Source organism: Schistocerca piceifrons, chromosome 6, assembly GCF_021461385.2.
Source record: "Schistocerca piceifrons isolate TAMUIC-IGC-003096 chromosome 6, iqSchPice1.1, whole genome shotgun sequence".
Lineage (NCBI taxonomy): Eukaryota > Metazoa > Arthropoda > Insecta > Orthoptera > Acrididae > Schistocerca > Schistocerca piceifrons.
In genome coordinates, this window is record NC_060143.1 from 146,675,546 (window position 1) to 146,698,342 (window position 22,797).

At 39.9% G+C, this 22,797-nt stretch overlaps 1 protein-coding gene across 1 annotated transcript in view; it reads left to right on the forward strand.

The window, feature by feature from the left end:
- LOC124803199 (neural-cadherin-like) overlaps positions 1-22,797 on the forward strand; it is a 275,285-nt gene that overhangs the window by 205,668 nt on the left and 46,820 nt on the right. Inside the window, 2 exon segments of the mRNA XM_047264381.1 lie at positions 8,174-8,434; positions 14,348-14,686. Coding sequence (XP_047120337.1) covers positions 8,174-8,434; positions 14,348-14,686 — 600 coding nt within the window.

Below are 22,797 nucleotides of genomic sequence, written 5' to 3' on the forward strand. Positions count from 1 at the left end.
ACTAAAACTTCATTCACTGTTTTCATAATTTCATTCTCTTGTCATGAAGTCTTGTAATTTGCATATAAAAGTGTTTCTGTTAAATAAGGTTATTCTTTTACATTCTGTTGGGACAGACTCTCTGATCTGATTTGTTAACAGGTTCCAGTTTTACACTGTAAGAGTATCGACACATCGTGTGAAGTCTGTTTTAAATTCAGTCTACAATTCCTTGAGACAGGCAATGGTTGTAAGAACTAATGGAATGCTTTGATTCTGAGCTTACTTGTTTATGATTGTTTTACTAGAACCATGGAAAATAATTAGTGTATCCACACATCTAAGTGGAGGTGCAATGTTCAGGCAAAAAACATACACACACATGTTTGTATGACTATTTTCAACTGAATTAAGTTATATGACATTGAAATATTGTAAATAAACATAACCAATAAAAGTAATAACAAAGCAAATTCATTACATTTCACATACCCTTGATAATATAATCTTCTACTCCTTTATAGTGAATTACAAGTATCAGAGAAAAGTGTTGATGAAGACATGATGAATTACACTCTACTCAGTTTTTTGTAGTCAGTAACTTTCACTAATCCAACTGGTCTGATTTCATAAATTGTTTCCTTTACTGACACTCACTGGAATGAAAAAATATTTACTTTATTTGATAGTCATTCTGTTTCATACAAGCATGGCTGTCCAAAGAAAATCATACTACAGTACTGACAGCAATAACTTTTTCTATTCTGCTCTTTCTGGTGACTCTTCACTTTCCTGAAAACTTTATAACCTCATTGAATCATAAGATTCACTTTTAGTAGCTATCAGTAAAGCCCCAGATCTTTAAAGGATCAAATTCCCAGGTACAAAACAGTTTCAAACTTCTTATTACAAATGACATAATGTGATAATTAAACATGTAAGTGAGAAAAAGTTTAGAAAAAGTATGAAATTATGTTCAAAGTTTGTCAGAAGTCACCAAGTGCTCCCATTATCATACCATGGATGAGTATAGTCTGGATAATTTGCACTCCATTTTAAGCAAAAGCTAGTTTTTCACATACCTCAATGTTTATGACATCATATCTATGAACTGTGGGCCATACACTTATATAATTTTGGAGATACATTCAGTGGTATATGTGGGAGCTGTCTGCCCAATGTGTTGCAATTCACATTAGTATTACAGAAGTCATAGATTAAAATGTCATGCCTGATGGAGCAGTTTTATCCACATGAACATTAAAAATATAGTAAGCAATAAACTTTTTTCCTTTCATCATTTTGTGGGAGTGTCAGCAAGAAAAAGCTCCATAAAAGTTTTAAACTATGTATGGCTTCAGCTGCCAGTGACTGCAGTCACGTGTAAGTGAGTTGTGTTTGCACACACACATGTGCATGTGGGAGGGGGGTGCGATGTGGCTGTCTGTCATCTGTTTTTGACGAAGGCCTTGATGGCCAAAAGCTTACTTGTGACAGCGTTTTGTTGTGCCTATCTGTGACTCAGCATCTCCACTATATGGTGATACATTCCATTCTGGATTTTCCATTGTTTGATAACCTATGTGCTGCAAGCCACTGAGTGCTCTTGTTCTCAAATACTGGGTGAATATAATCTGGGTATTTACATGTGGTGAACTACATTGCCTCAAGACATATACACAGTTTCTAGCTGTAATACTTGTCTTATATTGGAAATCAAATTTTTGTTGTATGTGGAACTCGTTAGATAGGCAACCTGCAACTGGGTTTGTGAACCATAATCTATGATAGTCATTCAGTAATATAGATTATCTTCTGCTGCTAACTGTCTTGCCATTTTACATGTCATATATCATAATTTTGTTATAAAAAAAAGAAAGTCACTGGCCACATTTTGTACCCACTAAATAACATGCATGTGTAATTCCATTTGTCATTTATTCTTGTAAGATCCACAATTTCTTTTAATCTCTCACAGAAAGGAATACACTACAGTACACACTACATAGACAAGGCCCACTCAGCATGTCACAACCATTGTTTTAGAGGATAAAAAAACAGTTAACGTACACAGAAATTTGTTTGCTACAAGTAATTGATGAAATCAGGAAAACCAACCATAAATTTGACATCATTCTCCATCATGACAATGCTGACTGCCACGCAACATGTCAAATAACTGAATAATTCAGCCCGCATTCCATGTATGTTTCATTATTTTTATTGTATGGCACTTGTCCAACCATCATTAGAGTTCACATCCTGATTCTTCGTGTGCTTACATCCTTCTAAAAATTTTGACAGGTTTTATAACTTACTTTATTAATATAACCAATTACATTATATTACTTTCTAATAGCTTTTTGCTCAACAATGCAACATGTTCATTCATTTTGCTAATGAAAATATTAGATTGATAGCACAACTTCATGCAAGATATTGCCTTCCACAAACTGCCTAATAATATTCATTCAGTTGAAGTCACCTATATCACATCTTTGTTAGAATTTGGCCCCTTTATGTTTGACATAGCTTCACAAACAAGATGAATATTGGCATTTCAGAAGTAGCAGACTTTTACTCCTAGGATCTAGTAAAAGAATCTGAACATCACAAAATACGTGGCTCATTCTTTTCCCAATTTTGTGCTTCTGTCAATACTGACTTCATTAATGTTGTCCTGCCAACCATTTTTAAGGATTTTTTCACATAATCTGTGTGTTATTTAAAGCAACAACACAAATTAAAAAAGAATAAATGAGAAGGTCAGTAGCTGACCATTGACATCGGATACCCTGCAAACTTTTAAGATTAAATGAATTTTCATTTTTTAACTCAGTGTATATTCATTTCCTTAAAATATGTGTTGTTTGTTTATTTGATAAAAATATGTTTTAGAGGAGATGAACTGTAGTTTAAATAGACCAGTGGCCTAAATTAGTGTCATGAGTTAAATCTCCACTTATATGTTCAGAATCACCACTAGATTATGCAGTCGATTGTCGATTGAAATAAATTTGAAAAAATAAAAATAAGGTTCAAAAAATGAGAACTCCAGGTAAGAATATCAACAGTATTATGCAATTATCTGCAGCGACAAGAACTCTCTTGCTCAGGTCTGCCATATACTCACACACCCCCAATCCTCCCACTGCCCCTAAGAACCAGGTACAAAAGAATGCCACCTTTGTCTCCCAATAGTGGACTGGAACAGCTGAATGACATCCTTTACCAGAGCTTTGATTATCCATCATCGTGCTCTGAAATGTGGGACATCCTACCCAAGGTCCTCCTAAAGTGGTGTTCCATTGCCCATCGAACCTCCACAACATCCTAGTCATCCTATGGCATCCCCAATCTCAACTTCTTGCCACAAGGATCATATGCCTTTGGATCCCGATACAAGACCTGCCCAGTTCAACCTCCCAGCACCTCCTATTCCAGTCCTGTCACAGGTTTATCCCTCCCCATCAGAGGCTGGGTGACATGAGAAGCAGCCAAGCAGCCATGACATTTACCAGCTCTGCTGGTGTCACTGCAGAGCTTTTTACGAGGTGCATTCAAGTTCTAAGGCCTCCGATTTTTTTTCTCCGGACTGGAAAGAGATAGAAACATGCACATTGTTTTAAAATGAGGCTGCGTTCATTGTCAATACGTCCCAGAGATGGCAGCACCATATGGCAAATGGAATTTTACCACCAGCGGCGAGAATGAGAACTGTTTTAAATACTTAAAATGGCGATGTTTTCCTTACTTGAACAGCGTGCAATCATTCGTTTTCTGAATTTACATGGTGTGAAACTAATTGAAATTCATCGACAGTTGAAGGAGACATGTGGTGATGGAGTTATGGATGTGTCAAAAGTGCGTTCGTGGGTGCGACAGTTTAATGAAGGCAGAACATGATGTGACAACAAACCGAAACAACCTTGGGCTCGCACAAGTCGGTCTGACGACATGATCGAGAAAGTGGAGAGAATTGTTTTGGGGGATCGCCGAATGACTGTTGAACAGATCACCTCCAGAGTTGGCATTTCTGTGGGTTCTGTGCACACATTCCGGCATGACGACCTGAAAATGCGAAAAGTGTCATCCAGGTGGGTGCCACGAATGCTGACGGATGACCACATGGCTGCCCGTGTGGCATGTTGCCAAGCAATGTTGACGCACAACGGCAGCATGAATGGGACTTTCTTTTCATCGGTTGTGACAATGGATGAGACGTGGATGCCATTTTTCAATCCAGAAACAAAGCGCCAGTCAGCTCAATGGAAGCACACAGATTCACCGCCACCAAAAAAATTTCGGGTAACCGCCAGTGCTGAAAAAATGATGGTGTCCATGTTCTGGGACAGCGAGGGCATAATCCTTACCCATTGTGTTCCAAAGGGCACTACGGTAACAGGTGCATCCTACAAAAATGTTTTGAAGAACAAATTCCTTCCTGCACTGCAACGAAAACGTCCGGGAAGGGCTGCACGTGTGCTGTTTCACCAAGGCAACGCACCCGCACATCGAGCTAATGTTACGCAACAGTTTCTTCGTGATAACAACTTTGAAGTGATTCCTCATGCTCCCTACTCACCTGACCTGGCTACTAGTGACTTTTGGCTTTTTCCAACAATGAAAGACACTCTCGGTGGCCGCACATTCACCAGCCGTGCTGCTATTGCCTCAGCGATTTTCCAGTGGTCAAAACAGACTCCTAAAGAAGCCTTCGCCGCTGCCATGGAATCATGGCATGAGCATTGCGAAAAATGTGTACATCTGCAGGGCGATTACGTCCAGAAGTAACGCCAGTTTCATCGATTTCGGGTGAGTAGTTAATTAGAAAAAAAATCGGAGGCCTTCGAACTTGAGTGCACCTCGTATATTGGTATGACTACCAACCAGCTGTCCACCAAGATAAATGGCCACTGCCAAACTGTGGCCAAGAATAAAGTGGGACCACCCTGTGGCACAACATGCAACTGAACCCAACATGCTTGATTTCAGTGACTCCTTCACAACCCAGGCCATCTGGAACCTCCACTCCATCACCCATTTTTCTGAACTGGGTGTTATCATTGCAACACATTCTCCACTGCTGAAATTGCACTGGCTTCAACCTGTGGTAAACTACTGTCCTCACACTCTTGAACCAACAGTTTCTGCCCCCACTGTCCTAGGCCTCCTCCCAATTCATGTCCGCTCATCCTCATTGTGTGCCGGTCTCTGCCAATCCATCCACTGCTCTTTTTCCCCTTCTCTGCTCCTCTCCTTTTCACTCCCCATTCCTCTTCCCTTCCCCCATCCCTCCCCCACAGCCTTCTGACAGTGAATCTGGCTACTATTTACTCCCTGCATGCTCTGTCAGGCAGTGCTAACTCCCTCCCACCCCCCACCCCCCCTCTCCCTTGCCCATGTCCTGCACCATGCTATACCTCCCTCCCCTGACCCACTCTGGATTGCTGCTTTTGTGCAGTATGACACTACTACCTTCTGGCCACAGCAGTTGGAGATGCATGAGATGTGATTGCTTGTGCAAACTTGTGTGTCTTTCTTTTTTCAAGAAGGCTCTGGCCAAAACAAAATCTGTCATGATCTGCCCATCTGCAAATCAACACATTATCATTACAAAAAATGAAGCTCCACTTTCTGGCCCTAGACAGGCCAACAGGGCCCAGCCAACCACCTTATCATCTGCCAACAGCGTCATCAGATGCATTATGGAGGGGCATGTGGTCAGCACACCACTCTCCCAGTCATCAGTTTTCTTGATCTTGGAACCATTACTAATTGGTTGAATAGTTCCTTAGTTGAAAGAAGGAAGACTGGGTTTAACATCCTGTTGACATTGAGGTTGTTAGAGGCCGAGCTTGTGCTCGGATTGTGTCATGGATGGGGAACAAAATTGGCCGTGTCCTTTCAAAGGAACCATCCTGGCATTTGCCTGGGGCAGTTTATGGAAATTGCAGAAAACATAAATCTTGATGGCCGGACATGGGTTTGAACCATCATCCTCCTGAATGTGAGTCCAGTTTGCTAACCACTGTGCCATCTCGCTCAGATCCTCAGTTGGCCTCACAAGGGTGAGTTCACCCTGTACCACTCCTCCCACCAAGGAAAAATCCCTGTCAATACTCAGAATGAAACCTGGGTCCCCCACATGGCAGTCAGCTGTGCTCACCACTCAGCTATGGAGGCGTAACTTCAGTCGAAATACATACCCAAAAATTGGGTGACAATAATTTATTGAATTAAATGATAAAATGAACAATTACTGTTTTATTTTAGATCTAATATTAGCAGGAAACAACAGTGATTGTTTGTTACAAAGTACTTTATTTGAAGATAGTACAGATTACATTTTTCATATAAATGTTACAGGCTTTAAGTCAGGTTAGTTTCTTTACAGAAACTGTATACCATGGAGAGTCACTCCCCCCATTAACTGTTCTACTGACTTCATTTATACACCAGTTTTCTTATGAAATTTGTGTTTTTTTAAGTATATTAACAGTTAAGTGCTCATAAATTAAAATAAACTTATGAAGCTGGTTAACTACACTGAGCATATATTTATACATATATCAGGAAGATTTAAGTTCTTCTAAATTGAAAATAGTGTTTGTAAGTTTGCTTCATTAATCTTTGTTTCCTTATTGAGTATATTGGTTCAGTGTTATCTCAAAGGAGTTAGATTCAGAAGTGTTCTCACTTTAAGAAAAGGCTAACTCTAGAAAATTTTGAGATGTATCAATAATAGTATAACATTCACTTTTTTCCTACAAAATGTCTGCTTATGCTATGTTTGCTCATATTTCATGATTTACAGTAACAACCAAAATATGTTTCTGATCAATATTTTTGAGATTATCCTATAAAAAAAGGGCTTTGATATGAGATTTTCACAGCCTCTCTCATTTTTGAGTGATGGAGTTGGCAGCCTTTGAAAATAGTCTCTCTAGTGATATATAATTCACACAACCTCTCACATACTGTCTTGCTAAAACGTAACAGTGCTTGAGATTTTCTGATATCTGTAAAGGATTTGCTCTGTGACTAACAGTTACAGGTGTTAACAAATGGAGAGAGATTTCTGCTGAGTCAAGGTTTTGAGCACAGAACATAGGCTTTCCCTTTTTCTTGGTTGTGTTAAATGAAAGTAACTTGTGATGTGATTAGATATCTAAAGGACCTCTTCCCTGAAATCATTGAAATTTTGTTGCAAATGTTACACTTAGGAGCAGCACTAATGTTTTTTGTAAAGTTTCTTCACATGTCACTAACATGATAAAGAATCACAAAGGCTGTAAATATCCAAATATCTTTTTCATCAATCAACAACAATAATACATTAAAATGTTGTAATCATCTGCTAACTCAACACAATATGTAGTGCACTGTTTGACTATTAGAAAGAATGTATCAGTGGGAGGAAAGGAGAAAATGGGTTATTCTACTAAATGAATATCCACCAGTTCCCAAATCTGAAGCCTTTCCAATTGTATATCTGCAGCACTTTGTTTTACCAGCTGGTTTGTTGGCATAATAAGTTACTTTTATATTTGGAGTTTGGTGCTAAACTTGATCTTTGGAGCTCTCGCTAGGCATTCAACCTAGTTGAAAATGTAGAACAAAGGAACAGCCATAACAGATTGTCTACCACTCCATTGTATCATTTCCATATCATATTTTCTTTTTCTGTCTTTCAAATAACTTAATTATAAAATAAAGGAGAGTAGAAGGAACAATATTTTGTTTTCTTTTTGCATTCTGTTGCAGCATCAGTTTGAAATGAGTACAATATAAGGTGCATTAAGTCACTCTGTTTGAAATCCATAATTTCAAACTGCTTGTGTTAGCTTCCTGTTCTGTTTGATTTTATTTTCAGAAGTTATCATATTAACAAATAAAGCACTTGGAAATATGCTGTCAGTAACATTTGGCTCTTTCCAGATGGAAAGAATATGTACCATTGTTAATGTAATTGCCAGAGTCATATTAGGTTATGATGTTATGCAGTTTTAAGCCTTACAGAAATAACACATTTTGTGTAGTTGTTAATGTATCTTATTTATGATAAAAAATAAAAAATATTATTTTTATCATTACTTGTATCTTAATTACATTTCTTACTTATGTAGAAAGGTATCTTAAAGAAAGCACACATAACATAAATCGATAGCAGTTCTTTCTTTTGCTTAAATAGAATGTTCATCTTGTAGTGGACTACTGTAAATCTGCTGTCATGGCAGAAACTGAAGATGATGCAATGCCAAGATTTGATGACAGCAGCTGCAAGGCACAAGGAAAAGTTCCACTTTTCAATGAATATCTGAATGTTAACACACCACTTCAGATTGGTGGTCTTCACATAGAATTATTTCAACCACAGCAATATAATTGGAATTACATGCCCACTCTGACTGGTTTCTCTGGTTGCATCAGGAATGTGTTTTATAATGGTCAGGTAAGCCATGATCCATATTTATAGAAAGCAAGTGCAACAAAATAATATGTTTTATCTTGGGAAACATTTATTAAATATCATTGACACTTCTTAAATTGTTTTAGGAAAAAGTGAATATCTTTTTCAGAGTTAAAATTACTCATCACAAATTAAAATTTTGACATGCTGTAATTTTCTGCATGTCATTAACAGAATACAGTTTATAGTTTGAAACAATGCTTCCTTACAATGTGGTAATAATAGTAACTAATCTTTTCTAGTCACTTGCGCAACAAATATTTTCCTGGCTTGTTTATAGGTTCAATTCTTTGTTGTTTAATTTGTTGGTTCTGCATGAATTTTCAGCAACAAGACTTGCTTTAATTTACAGATTTTAGAATAATTCCATCTTTACTTAGTATACACCTGAGGATTCTAGCCAAAAAACTGGCATTTGTGTAGAATTTGAGTCTCACATGATGATACATAATTTGCACATTTTGGGATAAATGGGATGATTTGTTTGAGTAACATCTAAAAATATGACAGCTGCTCTGCCCATTTTTACATGTATAAACCAAAAGGCAAGGCAATGAATGGTCACCAGGCACATAAACAAGACTGAAAGAGCTTTTCAGTACTATCTTTCTTTGGTGTTAATTAATAGAAAATAAACACATACACCACTATACTGCCCCTACTGACTACATTGTCACAGCACGGCGACCAAAATAGGGTGAGGGATTGTGTCAGATAGAGTGGGTGAAAGGAGAAAGGACATGGAGAGTGGAAGGAGTAGTCAAGAAGGCATGGCTAAGGGCTGGATAGGAGAGACAGCAAGGCAATGATTTAGAAAAGTGGCATTAGTGAGCTCACACTGATGTAAGCAGAGGGGGTTATGTATGGCTCACATTGAAGAGGAGGAGGAGGTGAGTAACTGGAAAGGGGGAAGGGTGGAGAAACATAATAGGGGGAGGGAGAACTGCAGAAAGAAACATGTGAGTACAGATTGATGGAATGAAGTTGGAAGCACATGGATACTGGTAAAGATAAGTATGGGACATGGGCCAGTGAAGATGAATGCCAGGAGGATTGTGTGATTGAAGGACATGTTACTAGGACAAACCCCTCCTACAGAATTACCTGATATTGGGAGGGTGGAGGATCCCGATGAGCTTAGTGGTGAAGCAGCCAATGAGGTCCAGCATTTTGTGTTCAGCAGCATATTCTGCCACTGGGCGGTCAACTCCGCTCTTGGCCGCAATTTTGTGGTGACCACTAATTTGAGTGTCTTTGATAGTGTAGGATATGCTTAAGATGGGAATGAAATAGGATGTGCTTAGACAGGTGTATAGGACAGTTCTTCCACAGGTATATGACCCACGTAGCAAGGGGTTAGGAATAGGTAAGGCATAATGATGAACCAGGATATTTTGTAGATTTGGTGCATGGGGGAATATCACTTTCAGAGAGGGGGGGAAGGATTTGTGGTAACAATGTTCCTCTATTCTAGGCATGATTATAGGTAGTCAAAGGCTTGGTGAAGGATGTGGTTAAGTTATTCCAATCCAGGGTGATACTGGGGTAGCAAGGGGGATGCGATTTGCGATTCCACATTTATAAAATGTCATTACTTTTCAAAAATGTATACCTCATTAGAAAGAATAGAATTAGAAATATTCTACTTGAAGTAGGTTACAGTACGCTTGTTCGCCCACTGCTTGAATACTGCTCAGCAGTGTGGGATCCGTACCAGATAGGGTTGATAGAAGAGATAGAGAAGATCCAACAGAGAGCAGCACACTTCATTACAGGATCATTTAGTAATCGAAAAAGCATTACAGAGATGATAGATAAACTCCAGTGGAAGAGTCTGCAGGAGAGATGCTCAGTAGCTCGGTACGGGCCTTTTGTTGAAGTTCGAGAACATACCTTCACCGAAGAGTCAAGCAGTATATTGCTCCCTACTACATATATCTAGCGAAGAGACCATGAGGATAAAATCAGAGAGATTAGAGCCCACACAGAAGCATACCGACAATCCTTCTTTCCACGAACAATATGAGACTGGAATAGAAGGGAGAACCGATAGAGGTACTCAAGGTACGCTCTGCCACTCACCGTCAGGTGGCTTGTGGAGTATTGATGTAGATGTAGATGTAGATGTATTAATGATCAATAGCTATGAAAATGTAATATCTGATTCCTGGTTTTCTGCCTTTTTCTTTGTTTAAAAAAATAACTAAATACGTAAAAATACAGTAAAAAGAAGTGAGGAACTACTTCCCGCTTGTGCAGAATTCTAGAGTTAGCACTAACAGAGGGCCACTCATTGTGTGCAGAACTATATTTCCTTTCATTTGTGGCTCCTTTAGCGATTTGTTTTATGTTGTTTATATTACCCAGTGCAATATCAATGGTGTTTAATATTTATGTTATTGCCTAGAATATTGGCACTAGAGCACATGTCAACCACTTTTTTAGCTCTTCATCTTTTGTCGTGTTCTTCTTTTTATTGCTTTTTACTACTGTAACACTTTTTATACTTTATAAGCTTATTACACTTTAACTATTGTATCCCCCCTTTTATTTTCACTGTTTCAATTAATTATTGAAAACTAGTGTATGCTGACATTAGCGGACATCTGGTCAACTTACCAACAAACATCTTGTGGCTACTGTATGGTAGCTTGTTTTAAAACAGTAGTTTTTACCGACAATATGACTTGTGCATGTGATGTGATTTATATGTATTTGACGATGCTGGTGCATTTGCATGTGTGTGTGTGTGTGTGTGTGTGTGTGTGTGTGTGTGTGTGTGTGTGTATGGTGTGTGTGTGAGGGGGGGGGGGGGGGGGGGGGGGGGGGAGAGAGGAGGAGAGAGAGAGAGAGAGGGAGAGAGAGAGAGATCTGTTTTTGGGACCATGGCCTTGTTTGGCATAAAACTTATTTGTGACAGTCTTTCTGTTGTTCCTATCTGTGACTCACCATCTCCACTATATGGGGAGTAGCAACTTTCCTTTTCATAATAATGTTAAATTCAATAACATTTTACAGTCTTATCAAATGTTTATAGATGTAAATAAAACAAAAGTAATGGCAATGGAAGGTAAATGCATAAGACCCAAAAATATTGATAATGTGATAATGAAAACAGGTAAAATTCATTTACATATCTCAGGACAGAGATATCAGTATGTGAAACATGGTTCAAAAATATACAAAAAAAAAGCACACCTGATGACTCTTAGGAGGGGACATCCTGCTATAAATGGTAATATAAGAAGATATCTGTGTTGAGACTATGAGGAATATAAAATGTGGTGGCTGAGCCTGCACTTGTTTATGGTAGTGAAAACTGGATTCTTTGAAAAGGAAGAAAAACAGAGAAATGAAGCAGCTGAAGAGGGATTCTGGTGACATGTCTTGGTCTAACATTAAGAGATATGGAGTGGAATGAAGACATTAGACAGCAAATAATTGTGGAAACAACAGTGGACAGAAGAGATGAGGCACTACCAAAGAATTGTGTGACAACGTCAAAAGGATGCCACCTGAGAGCCTGCAATGGCAAGAATTAAATATTAACTGAAACTAGAAGCCTGGATATACAAGGGCTGATGAAGAGAGGGAGACAGCAGTTTTGTTACATTCTTATGGTTTTGGGGTGGGCCAACATGCACTCCTTGAAATGGAAGAAGGAGTAGAAGTTTTATTTTCACTTATAGTGGGGTCTCAACTATTATATCAGTTTTTATGGCCAGAGAAATTGCAAATATAATGGTACTGTACTTTTTTTATATCAATACAATTATTTAAGTATGAAAAAGACACCAAACTCTCATACTGTTACCATATCAAAAAATCCAACTAATAAATTATGAAACAGAACTGCTAGCCAGAATTTACTGTCAGGTGGTGGAATATAAAAGCAAGAGAGTGGCACTGTACTAGCTTTCAGTAATGTTGGATCATTCCTTGAGGAGGAGAGGGAGTTAGTTTGAGGGAGCATAATAAGAAATGGCAGGTCTCTCAGAGAGCATTATAAGAAATGGCAGGTCTCTCAGACTCAAGGGTAAGTGACCTGACCTTCCTTTTAACCTGCCCCAACCTATCCATCTTTCCTGTACATGTGTCCCTCTCATCCTGGAATTCAAGAACCAGCATGTCCTTCTTAATCTTCCCCACTCAAGCTCTCTCCCCTCCACAAGGAAGGAACTAACAGTTTAAAAACTAGGATAATGTTGTCACTTTTACTTTTCTGTGTTTGTATTTGCAGTATTACATAATTTGCCTTCTGAAGGTGATTTTTCATTTTAATTGCAGTAAATTAATGCATAAAATGAAATCGGACAGATACACTATATGATCAAAAGTAACCAGACACCCCAAAAAACATACGTTTTTTCATATTAGGTGTACTGTGCTGCCACCTACTGCCAGGTACTCCATATCAGTGACCTCAGTAGTCATTAGCCATTGTGAGAGAGCAGAAGGGAGTGCTCCACAGAACTCATGGACTTTGAACGTGATCAGGTGATTGGGTTTCACTTGTGCCATACATCTGTACATGAGATTTCCACACTCCTAAACATCCCTAGGTCCACTGTTTCTGATGTGATAGTGAGGTGGAAACGTGAAAGGACATGAACAGCACAAATGTTACAGGCCGACCTTGTCTGTTGACTGACAGAGACCGCTGGCATTTGAGTAGGGTCATAATGTGTAATGGGGAGACATCTATCCAGATCATCACACAGGAATTCCAAACTGCATCAGGAGCCACTGCAAGTACTATGACAGTTAGGCAGGAGGTGAGAAACCTTGGATTTCGCGGTCGAGCGGCTGCTCATAAGCCACACATCATGCCAGTAAATGCCAAACAACGCATCACTTGGTGTAAGGAGCATAAACATTGGACAACTGAATAGTGGAAAAACATTGTTTGGAGTGACGAATAGCAGTACACGATGTGGCAATCCGATAGCAGGGTGTGGGTATGTCGAATGTCCTGTGAACGTCATCTGGCAGCAACAGAAAAATTTGGAGGTGTTGGTGTTATGGTGTCGTGGTGTTTTTCATGGAGGAGGGTTGTACCCCTTGTTGTTCTGCATGGCACTTCACAGCACAGGCCTTCATTGATGTTTTACACACCTTCTTTCTTCCCACTGTTGAAGAGCAATTCGGGGATGGCGACTGCATCTTTCAACACGATTGAGCACCTTCATAATGCACGACCTGTGGCGGAGTGGTTACACTACAATAACATCCCTGTAATGGACTGGCCTTCCCAGAGTCCTGACCTGAATCCTGTTGAACAACTCTGGGATGTTTTGGCTATCCAACTTCATGCCAGGCCTCACCGACCGACATCGATACCTCTCCTCAGTGCAGTGCTCTGTGAAGAATGGGTTAACATTCCACAAGAAACCTTACAGCATCTGACTGAACGTATGCCTGTGAGAGTGGAAGCTGTCATCAAGGTTAAGAGTGGGCCAATTGAATTCCAGCATTACTGATAGAGGCTGCCATGAACTTGTAAGTCATTTTCAGCCAGGTGTCTGGATGCTTTTGATAACTCAAGTTAATCATGAGCTTTCCTGCTCAGTGTTCTGCTTGATTCCTTTGTTCAGAAGTGGCACTATAGTCAGGAAGGAAAAAAAATATCAAAACTGATCACATACTCTTAATTTACATTTACATTTCAATTCTTTCCACATTTTTCATAAGTGAATTTTTGGCTAAATACTTTCTGCATTTTATATCGAAATGCTCATGGGCTAACTATAGCCTTTGTTGTTGCTTGGGGGGGGGGGGGGGGGGGAGGAGATTTCCTATCTTCCGATTTTATTAAACTGTTGTATTTAATGTTTGTTCATTGTAATATTTGTTTATTATAAACCATATAATAATGTACTGCTTGATACTCCACAGATCTATGACCTGTATGACCCAGCTTTGTCAGAAAACAGCAGAAAAGGCTGCCCAATGACAGAAAACTTATGCTCCACCATTGATTGTGGCACACATGGCACTTGTAATGGTGATACATCTAATGTTCACTGTGTCTGTGATGCTGGTTGGACAGGACATAGCTGCCTCACACCAACTGTACCAGCACGATTTGGCTATCACAGTTATGTAAAATTTTTGTTATCATTTGAACCCAGCAAATTCAGCATGCTTGTCCAGCTCAGGTTCAGAACAAGAGAACCAAATGGAGAACTGTTTCATTTCGCAGACCAGGAAAGCCAAATATATGCTGTACTTGGTGTATGTATCATATATTTTCAATCTGTAGTCCATTTTTTATATTGTTTTACATGTTATTAAACTCTACTGAATGAATATACACTGCCTGACAAAAAATGTTAATCACCTGGAAGGGGAGGAGGAAATTAGATGAAACTTCATTTGTTGAGAGAGAATATTGTGTTATTTAAGTGATCACAAAAGCTAGGCAAATTTATTAAGAACTTGGCAGTATGAACCTACTTATCAGTATGATGCTGCATCCCCTCTAGCTTGGAAGCATGCATCAATTTGGTTGGGAAAGGTGTCCTGAAGTCACTGTATCCTGTGACAAGCTGCCCACAAGTGTTTTAACTGGTCCATGTTATACTGGCACCGGAACAGAATTAATGTCTGAGATGGTCCCACATCTGTTGTATTTGGGACAGACCAGGATATCTTACTGGCCATGGGATTATCTCAAGATTATACAGACAGTTCGTAGAGATACATCCCATGTGTGGACAAGCATTGTCCTTTTGCAGCCTGGCACTATGATACTGTTGCATGTGAGGTAACATATGAGGATGCAGGATATCCAAGACATACCGTTGCGCTGCTAGAGTTCCCTCTGCCACAACCACCTACAGCCTAAAGTCATAGCCAATGGTTTTTCATGCCATGACACCATGAGTAACACTGCTGTGCCTCTCCAAAGCATTAGAAGAATGGGACTTCTCCCCAGGTTGCTACCATATTCACTAACAATTTTCATCGAGGGTAGAGATTCATTGCTGAACACAGTGTGATGCCATTCATGCTTCCCAGGCCACAGCACCCCTCCAAATGCTGTCATTTGTGTTGTGGTGTTAACAAAAACCTACACATGGGATTGTAATTCCCTAGTCAAGAAGCTGCTAGTCTCCAACAGCAGTGTGATATGAAACAGAATGTTGCAGGCAGTCCATTTCTGATTCTCAGATGACAGGCACAGATGTGAAGGGGTTACGACGTGCTTGGTGCCTAATATGCAAGTCTCACTTTTGGTAGTCAGGTGTGGTCAAGTGGAATCTTGATCACAAGTATTCCAGCCCTCACATATCCAAGCAGTCCAACATCACACCACTGTCACATCTGAGTGCCCAACAAATCTGGTTGTTGTACGACTCAACCAGTCGGCCAAATGTAGACCCACAGTGAGGCCCCTTTCAAACTGTCAGGTGCAGATAACACTGTCTCTCATGAGAACACAGCACCTTTGTGTCCTTCACAATGATCACTCAGCATCTGGTGCTGTTCATGTCTGTTATATGTCCTACCAGGTCTGATAAGAACACTAAACATGAACAATACTAATGCACTCTGATCCCATTTACCTGTCACATAGGAGAGTAACTCTGATCATTTACATACCCACTGATGATGGGTACTTGTATGAAGTTACATTAACATCTAACAATCCCTTTTGGCTGCCTCACTTCCTTTTGTCAGGCAGTGTTTTTTTTAATATGAATAAAATATAACAGACAGTTAAGGATGATACTAAAGAAGAGCTCAAGATTTCTGACCATTTCAGTATGTATATCTACTTCAGTGGCTTATCATTTGATGGCAGCAATTCTTTTCTTAACTAGGTATATCTGCAGAACAATTCTGCTTGGATCTCTCCTTCAAAATGCAAGTGTTTCACAATACAGAACAATTAAAAGTTGCTGACAGTGAACAGCTTTGAGTATGGAAAGATAGAAATTATTGCTGTCTTCATTATATCATGTGGAACCATCAGAAAATATTGCATTATCATATTAAAGAATAAGAGTTTAGAACAGATACAGAGTAGGAATATAAATGTTACCTTTATTCAGTAGCGCTACTCTGTTCACAGGGCTATTTCATCTGAATCTTTGATTGAAGTTTTAAAAGGTACAAAACCACCAGATAGTACATTCTTAAAGATAACGATAGTTCCTTTGGCAGAAATGCTTCAGTAATGATTTCAGTCCTGTCTAAGACACTTTATTTTCATTGTGTAAGATGCATTATATTTCTTCTTTTTTCTTAACCTAAGAGGGGGAAGCCCACTTTAATTAGATTGGTAATAGTAAATATATGGGAGGTGGCACTAGCTTTCAAGTTTTACATCACTTTTTCTATCAATAAAGCTTTATAAAATGTAAGTAATTTGTAATTGTTTGAGAGATTGACAAACTCTTACAATTTATTTGTTGGAACTCATGTGATTGGATTATGAATCAGAATAGATGGTCCTATGGTCCTACCAATCAGTAGCCAAAACAAGGTAAAGTCAAGATTTCAGAAACACAAACCAAAAAAGCAACCTTCCAGTTGTAATGGAAATTGGTGCAATACAAATGGCTTAGGGTGTAGTGACAACAACTCACAGAATGGCTGAGGTGCTGAGCCATTGATAGGCCCAAAAATAAGACTGAGAATGTTGCTAGCTTCCCAACAAATACTTCTTCAAAGCTATAGTCATATAGATGTACAATTCCACATCCTATTTACTACATTATGTAAGTATTGCAGTTCAACTGGGATGAGGGGTTGTGTGAGGTGGAGCAGGTTAAGGGAGAAACAAAGTGGGGAGCGTGAAAAGGATTGGGGTGGGGTGGCTGATAGTCAGTGGGGAGAGGCAGCAGGTGAATAGAATAGGAATGTGTCAATGGTGATCTTGTTCTGGCTGCAGGCAAGGAGAGTTGTGAGTAGTACACAATTACATGGAGGAGGAGTGGGGTGGAGGGGGAAACAGAACAGAGGATGAGACAGATGGTGGAGAAAAAGAATATGAGCCCAGGATAAGTTACTTTGGTTTCCTGGGGCAGGGGCTAGCAGAGATTGAGGCAGGGTGGATTATAAGACCGAAAGATGCAATAGAACAACAACTCGCAGCTAAATAATTCATGGACACTGTTGGCAGGGTGGATTATAAGACCGAAAGATGCAATAGAACAACAACTCGCAGCTAAATAATTCATGGACACTGTTAGTAAAGGTTTAGGGTAGGATGCTACGAGGGGTGGAGTCCTGGCATCAAGTCAAGGTCAGGAGGCTGACAAGTACTGTGCCAGGTAAGTGGGTTCACTAACTCAGAGGGTAGATAGCTGGTTGGGCCTGAAGGCATTAGTGAAAGATTATTACAATACTTAACATTCATTACCCACAAAATACAATTGACTCTATGACATCCAGGCAACCAGTTTGGGCAGGACTGGTTGTAGTGTACCACTGTGGAATGCACCAATCCTCACTCGGCCCACAGACAGTGGTGTGTCAGCTCAACAGCTGCAATGTCATGAGGTCGGTCATTTCACGTAAATAGGCATTCAGCCATGTCCATGCCAAGTGCAACTGCATACAGCTTAAGGGAAGTGATGCTCAGTGACCTATGACCCCATCATAGACTGCACACAGGCAAGGCATCTACCAGCTTCACTCAGAGTATATGAAGTCATGCAGAGAAGTGCTATGGCCTGCTGCCAAGAGAGAGAGAGAGCTGGCTCCTTTGAAGTCTGACACAGGAATGGAGGCAGGCAGCAGCAGCAAATCACCCACACAATGATGGATGACATTCTGCTCCCAGGCCTGACACATGGTGGCAGCCACAGCTTCAAATCAGTCTTAACTTGGAAGTTGGCACTGCAGCTCACAGCAAGCAAGTCCCTCCGGAGAGGACTTCCTGATCAACAGAAAACTGAAGGAGGCCAGATAAGCAGAGAGTCAATTGATACAGGCAGCCCCTCTTGACAGGTTTGCTGCAAACTGCATAGTACTCCACCAGCACAGAACTAGTATTTATACAGGACAAGATCATGTGCTTGTAAGGTATCCCTTACTTCAAGATTAAAGTGCATTTTACTTTATTTCCAGTTTTGCTATGTCACATACATGAAGTAGACATGTCTGCACTGCAGTACGTTTGGAGTAAGGAGCAAGCAGTTGGTTCCCATGCTAGCTAGCACAGGTGGTTGGCCATCTGGCACATTCAGAGCCAGTGGGATCAGGTGCCAATGCAGAAATCACTCATGACATCAGCAAGGATATACATGGGGAAAGTATATGTATTCTGGCACAAATCAAATAATTGTTATTAATAAATATTTGCTAACAAAAGTTGTCTTTTTCCACTTAGACCTTAGGAGGAGTCTACAAGTCATAAATACTATCTTTCCATAATTTAACAATGCCAGGGAACATTGATATGAGTAAATAAATTAATAACATTGGCACAAGCAAAGATGTACAATCTTATATGAACTACACTGATTGAACACTCAAGTTATGGTCTGTGATCTATAGTCGGCAGTTGTCGATAGGATGCCTGTCAATGCAGTCACACAGTAGACCGTGCTCTCGTACCATTAATAGTTAGCATATAATCAGTGTTTCCTAAATAAACGCACCGTAATGGCATCCATGTAAAAATTATTTGTACAAAAAAAACTTCATCCTGCTCCACTATGTGAAAAATGTATTGCACTTTCAGAGTTTGACAGTGCTGCTATGGCTCTACAAGGTGGCATAAAACTATGAGAGCATCTCCACATAACAGGTAGGAAGAATTCCTATGCAGGAGCTCACTAAGTAAATTTAAAGACGAACTGGCTTAATTATCACAAAACCTGTTTGGGAAAGCATGGTCAGTTATATTGTACACCCCTTATACCACCATCTATGGACTCACTGGCTAAACTGAGACATTTCTGGAGATTTAGTACAAGTGGGCAATTCTTGCATGCTGTGCTATGGTGGGCAGTAATGACATAATTCATTTCGGTTTTCCTATTTGGTCAGCTCTCTTGGTCACTCCAGGATTTCACAACTTCACCTTTCAGGTGGTCTTTTGTGCTGTGTCGGTAAACTGAATGGTTACTCTTGCATTGAACTTCAACTTTCTTGTGATACTTTGTGGAGCCACCATTATGATGATATTCCTTTGTCACTATGATGCCATTTTGGTACATTGCTTGCTCAGGTGCTCAACCCATACAGGGTGTAACAATAACTTCCATGTTCATTGTGGCACTATCATTCATGTTCACTGTGGCACTATCAGCAATTCTTTCTTACTGGAATTCTACCTGGCTATTGATCCATTTTGCTCAGCCTCTGACATTGCCAGGGAAGAACTCTGAAATTTTTTTCACTGCACCAAGTATATCATCATTCCAGATGACATGGTTTATGAAACAATCATTGACATTATACATGTTGTGCTCTACTGGGTAGTCAACTCTGCTCTTGGCCACAGCTTGGCCATAGCTAGTCATTCATGTGGGCAGCAAGTTGGTGGTCATGCCCACATAAAATGAAGTGCAGACATTACAAGAAGTGATTGCTTTCAGAGACTGTTCTGTCTCTGATACGAGAGGATAAGCCTGTGGCAGGACTGGTGTAGGACGCATTGGGTGGATGTATTGGCCTAGTCTTGTGCATGAGTCTTTCACAGGGTTACGATCCCTGTGGCTAGGGTTTGGAGGTAGGTATGGTGTAAAGATAATGCTAAGTTTAAGTGGACAGTGGATTACCAATTTGGAAGGGGTGCGAAGGATTGTGGGTAAGATATTATTCATTTCTGGAAATAATGATAAATAGTCAAAGCCATGGCAAAGGATATGGTTCAGTTGTTCCAGTGCAGGATGATACTGGGTAATGAGGAGTGTGCTCCTGTGCAGTTGGTTCCTTGGGGTAGTTGCAGGATTAGGGACTAGCTGCTGCTCCATATACACCAGCACGTCTGTACAATGGTCCTAAATTCACTCACCCTGCTCTCAGCATCTCTTCTCCATAGTCTCTCTCACCCTGTGTTCTGTCTTCCCCTCCCAATTTGTAAAATGATTTAGAAATGATACCTGTATGGTACAAAAATTGGCAGTTGACCCTAAATACTGAAAAATGTGAGGTCATCCACGTGAGTGCTACACGGAATCCATTAAACTTCAGTTACACGATAAATCAATCAAATCTACATCTACATCTACATTTATACTCCACAAGCCACCCAACAGTGTGTGGTGGAGGGCACTTTATGTGCCACTGTCATTACCTCCCTTTCCTGTTCCAGTCACGTATGGTTCGTGGGAAGAACGACTGCCAGAAAGCCTTTGTGCGCACTCGAATCTCTCTAATTTTACATTTGTGATCTCCTCGGGAGGTATAAGTAGGAGGAAGCAATATATTCCATACCTCATCCAGAAACGCACCCTCTCGAAACCTGGACAGCAAGCTACACCGCGATGCGGAGCACCTCTCTTGCAGAGTCTGCCACTTGAGTTTGCTAAACATCTCCGTAACACTATCACACTTGCCAAATAACCCTGTGACGAAACGTGCTGCTCTTCTTTAGATCTCCCCTATCTCCTCTGTCAACCCGACCTCGTACAGATCCCACACTGATGAGCAATACTCAAGTATTGGTCGAATGAGTATTTTGTAAGCCACCTCCTTTGTTGATGGACTACATTTTCTAAGGACTCTCCCAATGAATCTCAACCTGGCACTCGCCTTACCAACAATTAATTTTATATGATCATTCCACTTCAAATCATTCTGTATGCATACTCCCAGATATTTTACAGAAGTAACTGCTACCAGTGTTTGTTCTGCTATCATTTAATCATACAATAAAGGATCCTTCTTTCTATGTATTCGCAATACATTACATTTGTCTATGTTAAGGGTCAGTTGCCACTCCCTGCATCAAGTGCCTATCCGCTGCAGATCTTCCTCCAAAGGCTGTAAATTCAACTAAGTGCCTTGGAATTACAATTACAAACAACTTAAATTGGAGAGAACACATAGAAAATGTTGTGAGAAAAGTGAACCAAAGACTGAAATTTATTGACAGAACACTCAGAAGATACAATGGTTCTGCTAAAGAGACTACCTACACTATGCTTGGCTGTCCTCTTTTGGAGTACTGCTGCATGATGTAGGATCCTTATCAGATAGGATTAACAGAGTACATCAAGAAAGTTCCAAGAAGAGCAGCACATTTTGTATTATCAGGAAATAGGAGAGAGAGTGTAACAGACATGTTACAGGAGTTGGGGTGGACATCATTAAAACAAAGGCATTTCTCATTGTGGCAGGATCTTCTCACAAATTTTCAACCACCAGCTTTCTCCTCTGAATGCGAAGATATTTTGTTGATGCTGACCTACATAGGGAGAAACAATGATCATAATAAATCTGAGCTCACATGGAAAGGTATAAGTGTTTGTTTTTACTGCATGCTGTTCAAGAGTGAAATAATAGAAAATTCTTGTGAAGGTGTTTCGATGAACCCTCTGCCAGGCACTTAAGTGTGATTTGCACAGTATCCATGTAGGTGTAGATGTAGATGTATAACCCACTCCTTCTCCATGTCACTGTGCACCGCACACAGCTGCCCCTGCCTGTGGCCAGAATGAGCTCACTACTGTCACATTCCTATCTTGTTCACCCACTGCCTCTCCCTTCTAGGTGTCAACCACTCTTCCCCAGCCCCTTCCCCATTCACCACCTATTTTTCTCCCCTCATCCACTGACACAACCCCATGTCACAGACGGGCTGTAGGGTTGGCACAATGTAGTCAATTGGGACAGTGTAGTAGTGCAGGTGCATGTCTGTATGTGAATCTATAGCTCTGAAGAAGGATTTGTCCAAAAGCTAGAAATGTTCTTAGTCTTGCTTATGTATCTGTTAATGACTCAGTGCCTCAAATACTCTGTGGCTTGTTAACATTACTCCTCCACAATAATTATTGTGGAACATTAATACATTTCACTCAAGTCATTAACATGTCTGTGTTTCAACAAGAACCAACAGAATTTTCCATAAATATTTATGTATACATTTTAAATTGTCTGACAGACACATTCTTTGACACTGTTTTGTCTTTGTAAATGTTACAGCCAACTTTGCATGTGGTCAAAATATTTAGGTGTATGTATGCTGTTCTGCTCTGATTGTATGAACTTCTTCAAAAAATAACCATCAATAATATAAAATGATGCAAAACTTCCAAAGCAAATGGCACAAAACTAACTCAGTTCTTATCTTAGAAAGTTTTTTTTATGTTGTTCTAGTTCCTTCTTAGCTACAATCACAGAAAAAAGTCCTTTTTTTGCATCATTTTTGATGTATGGCATCA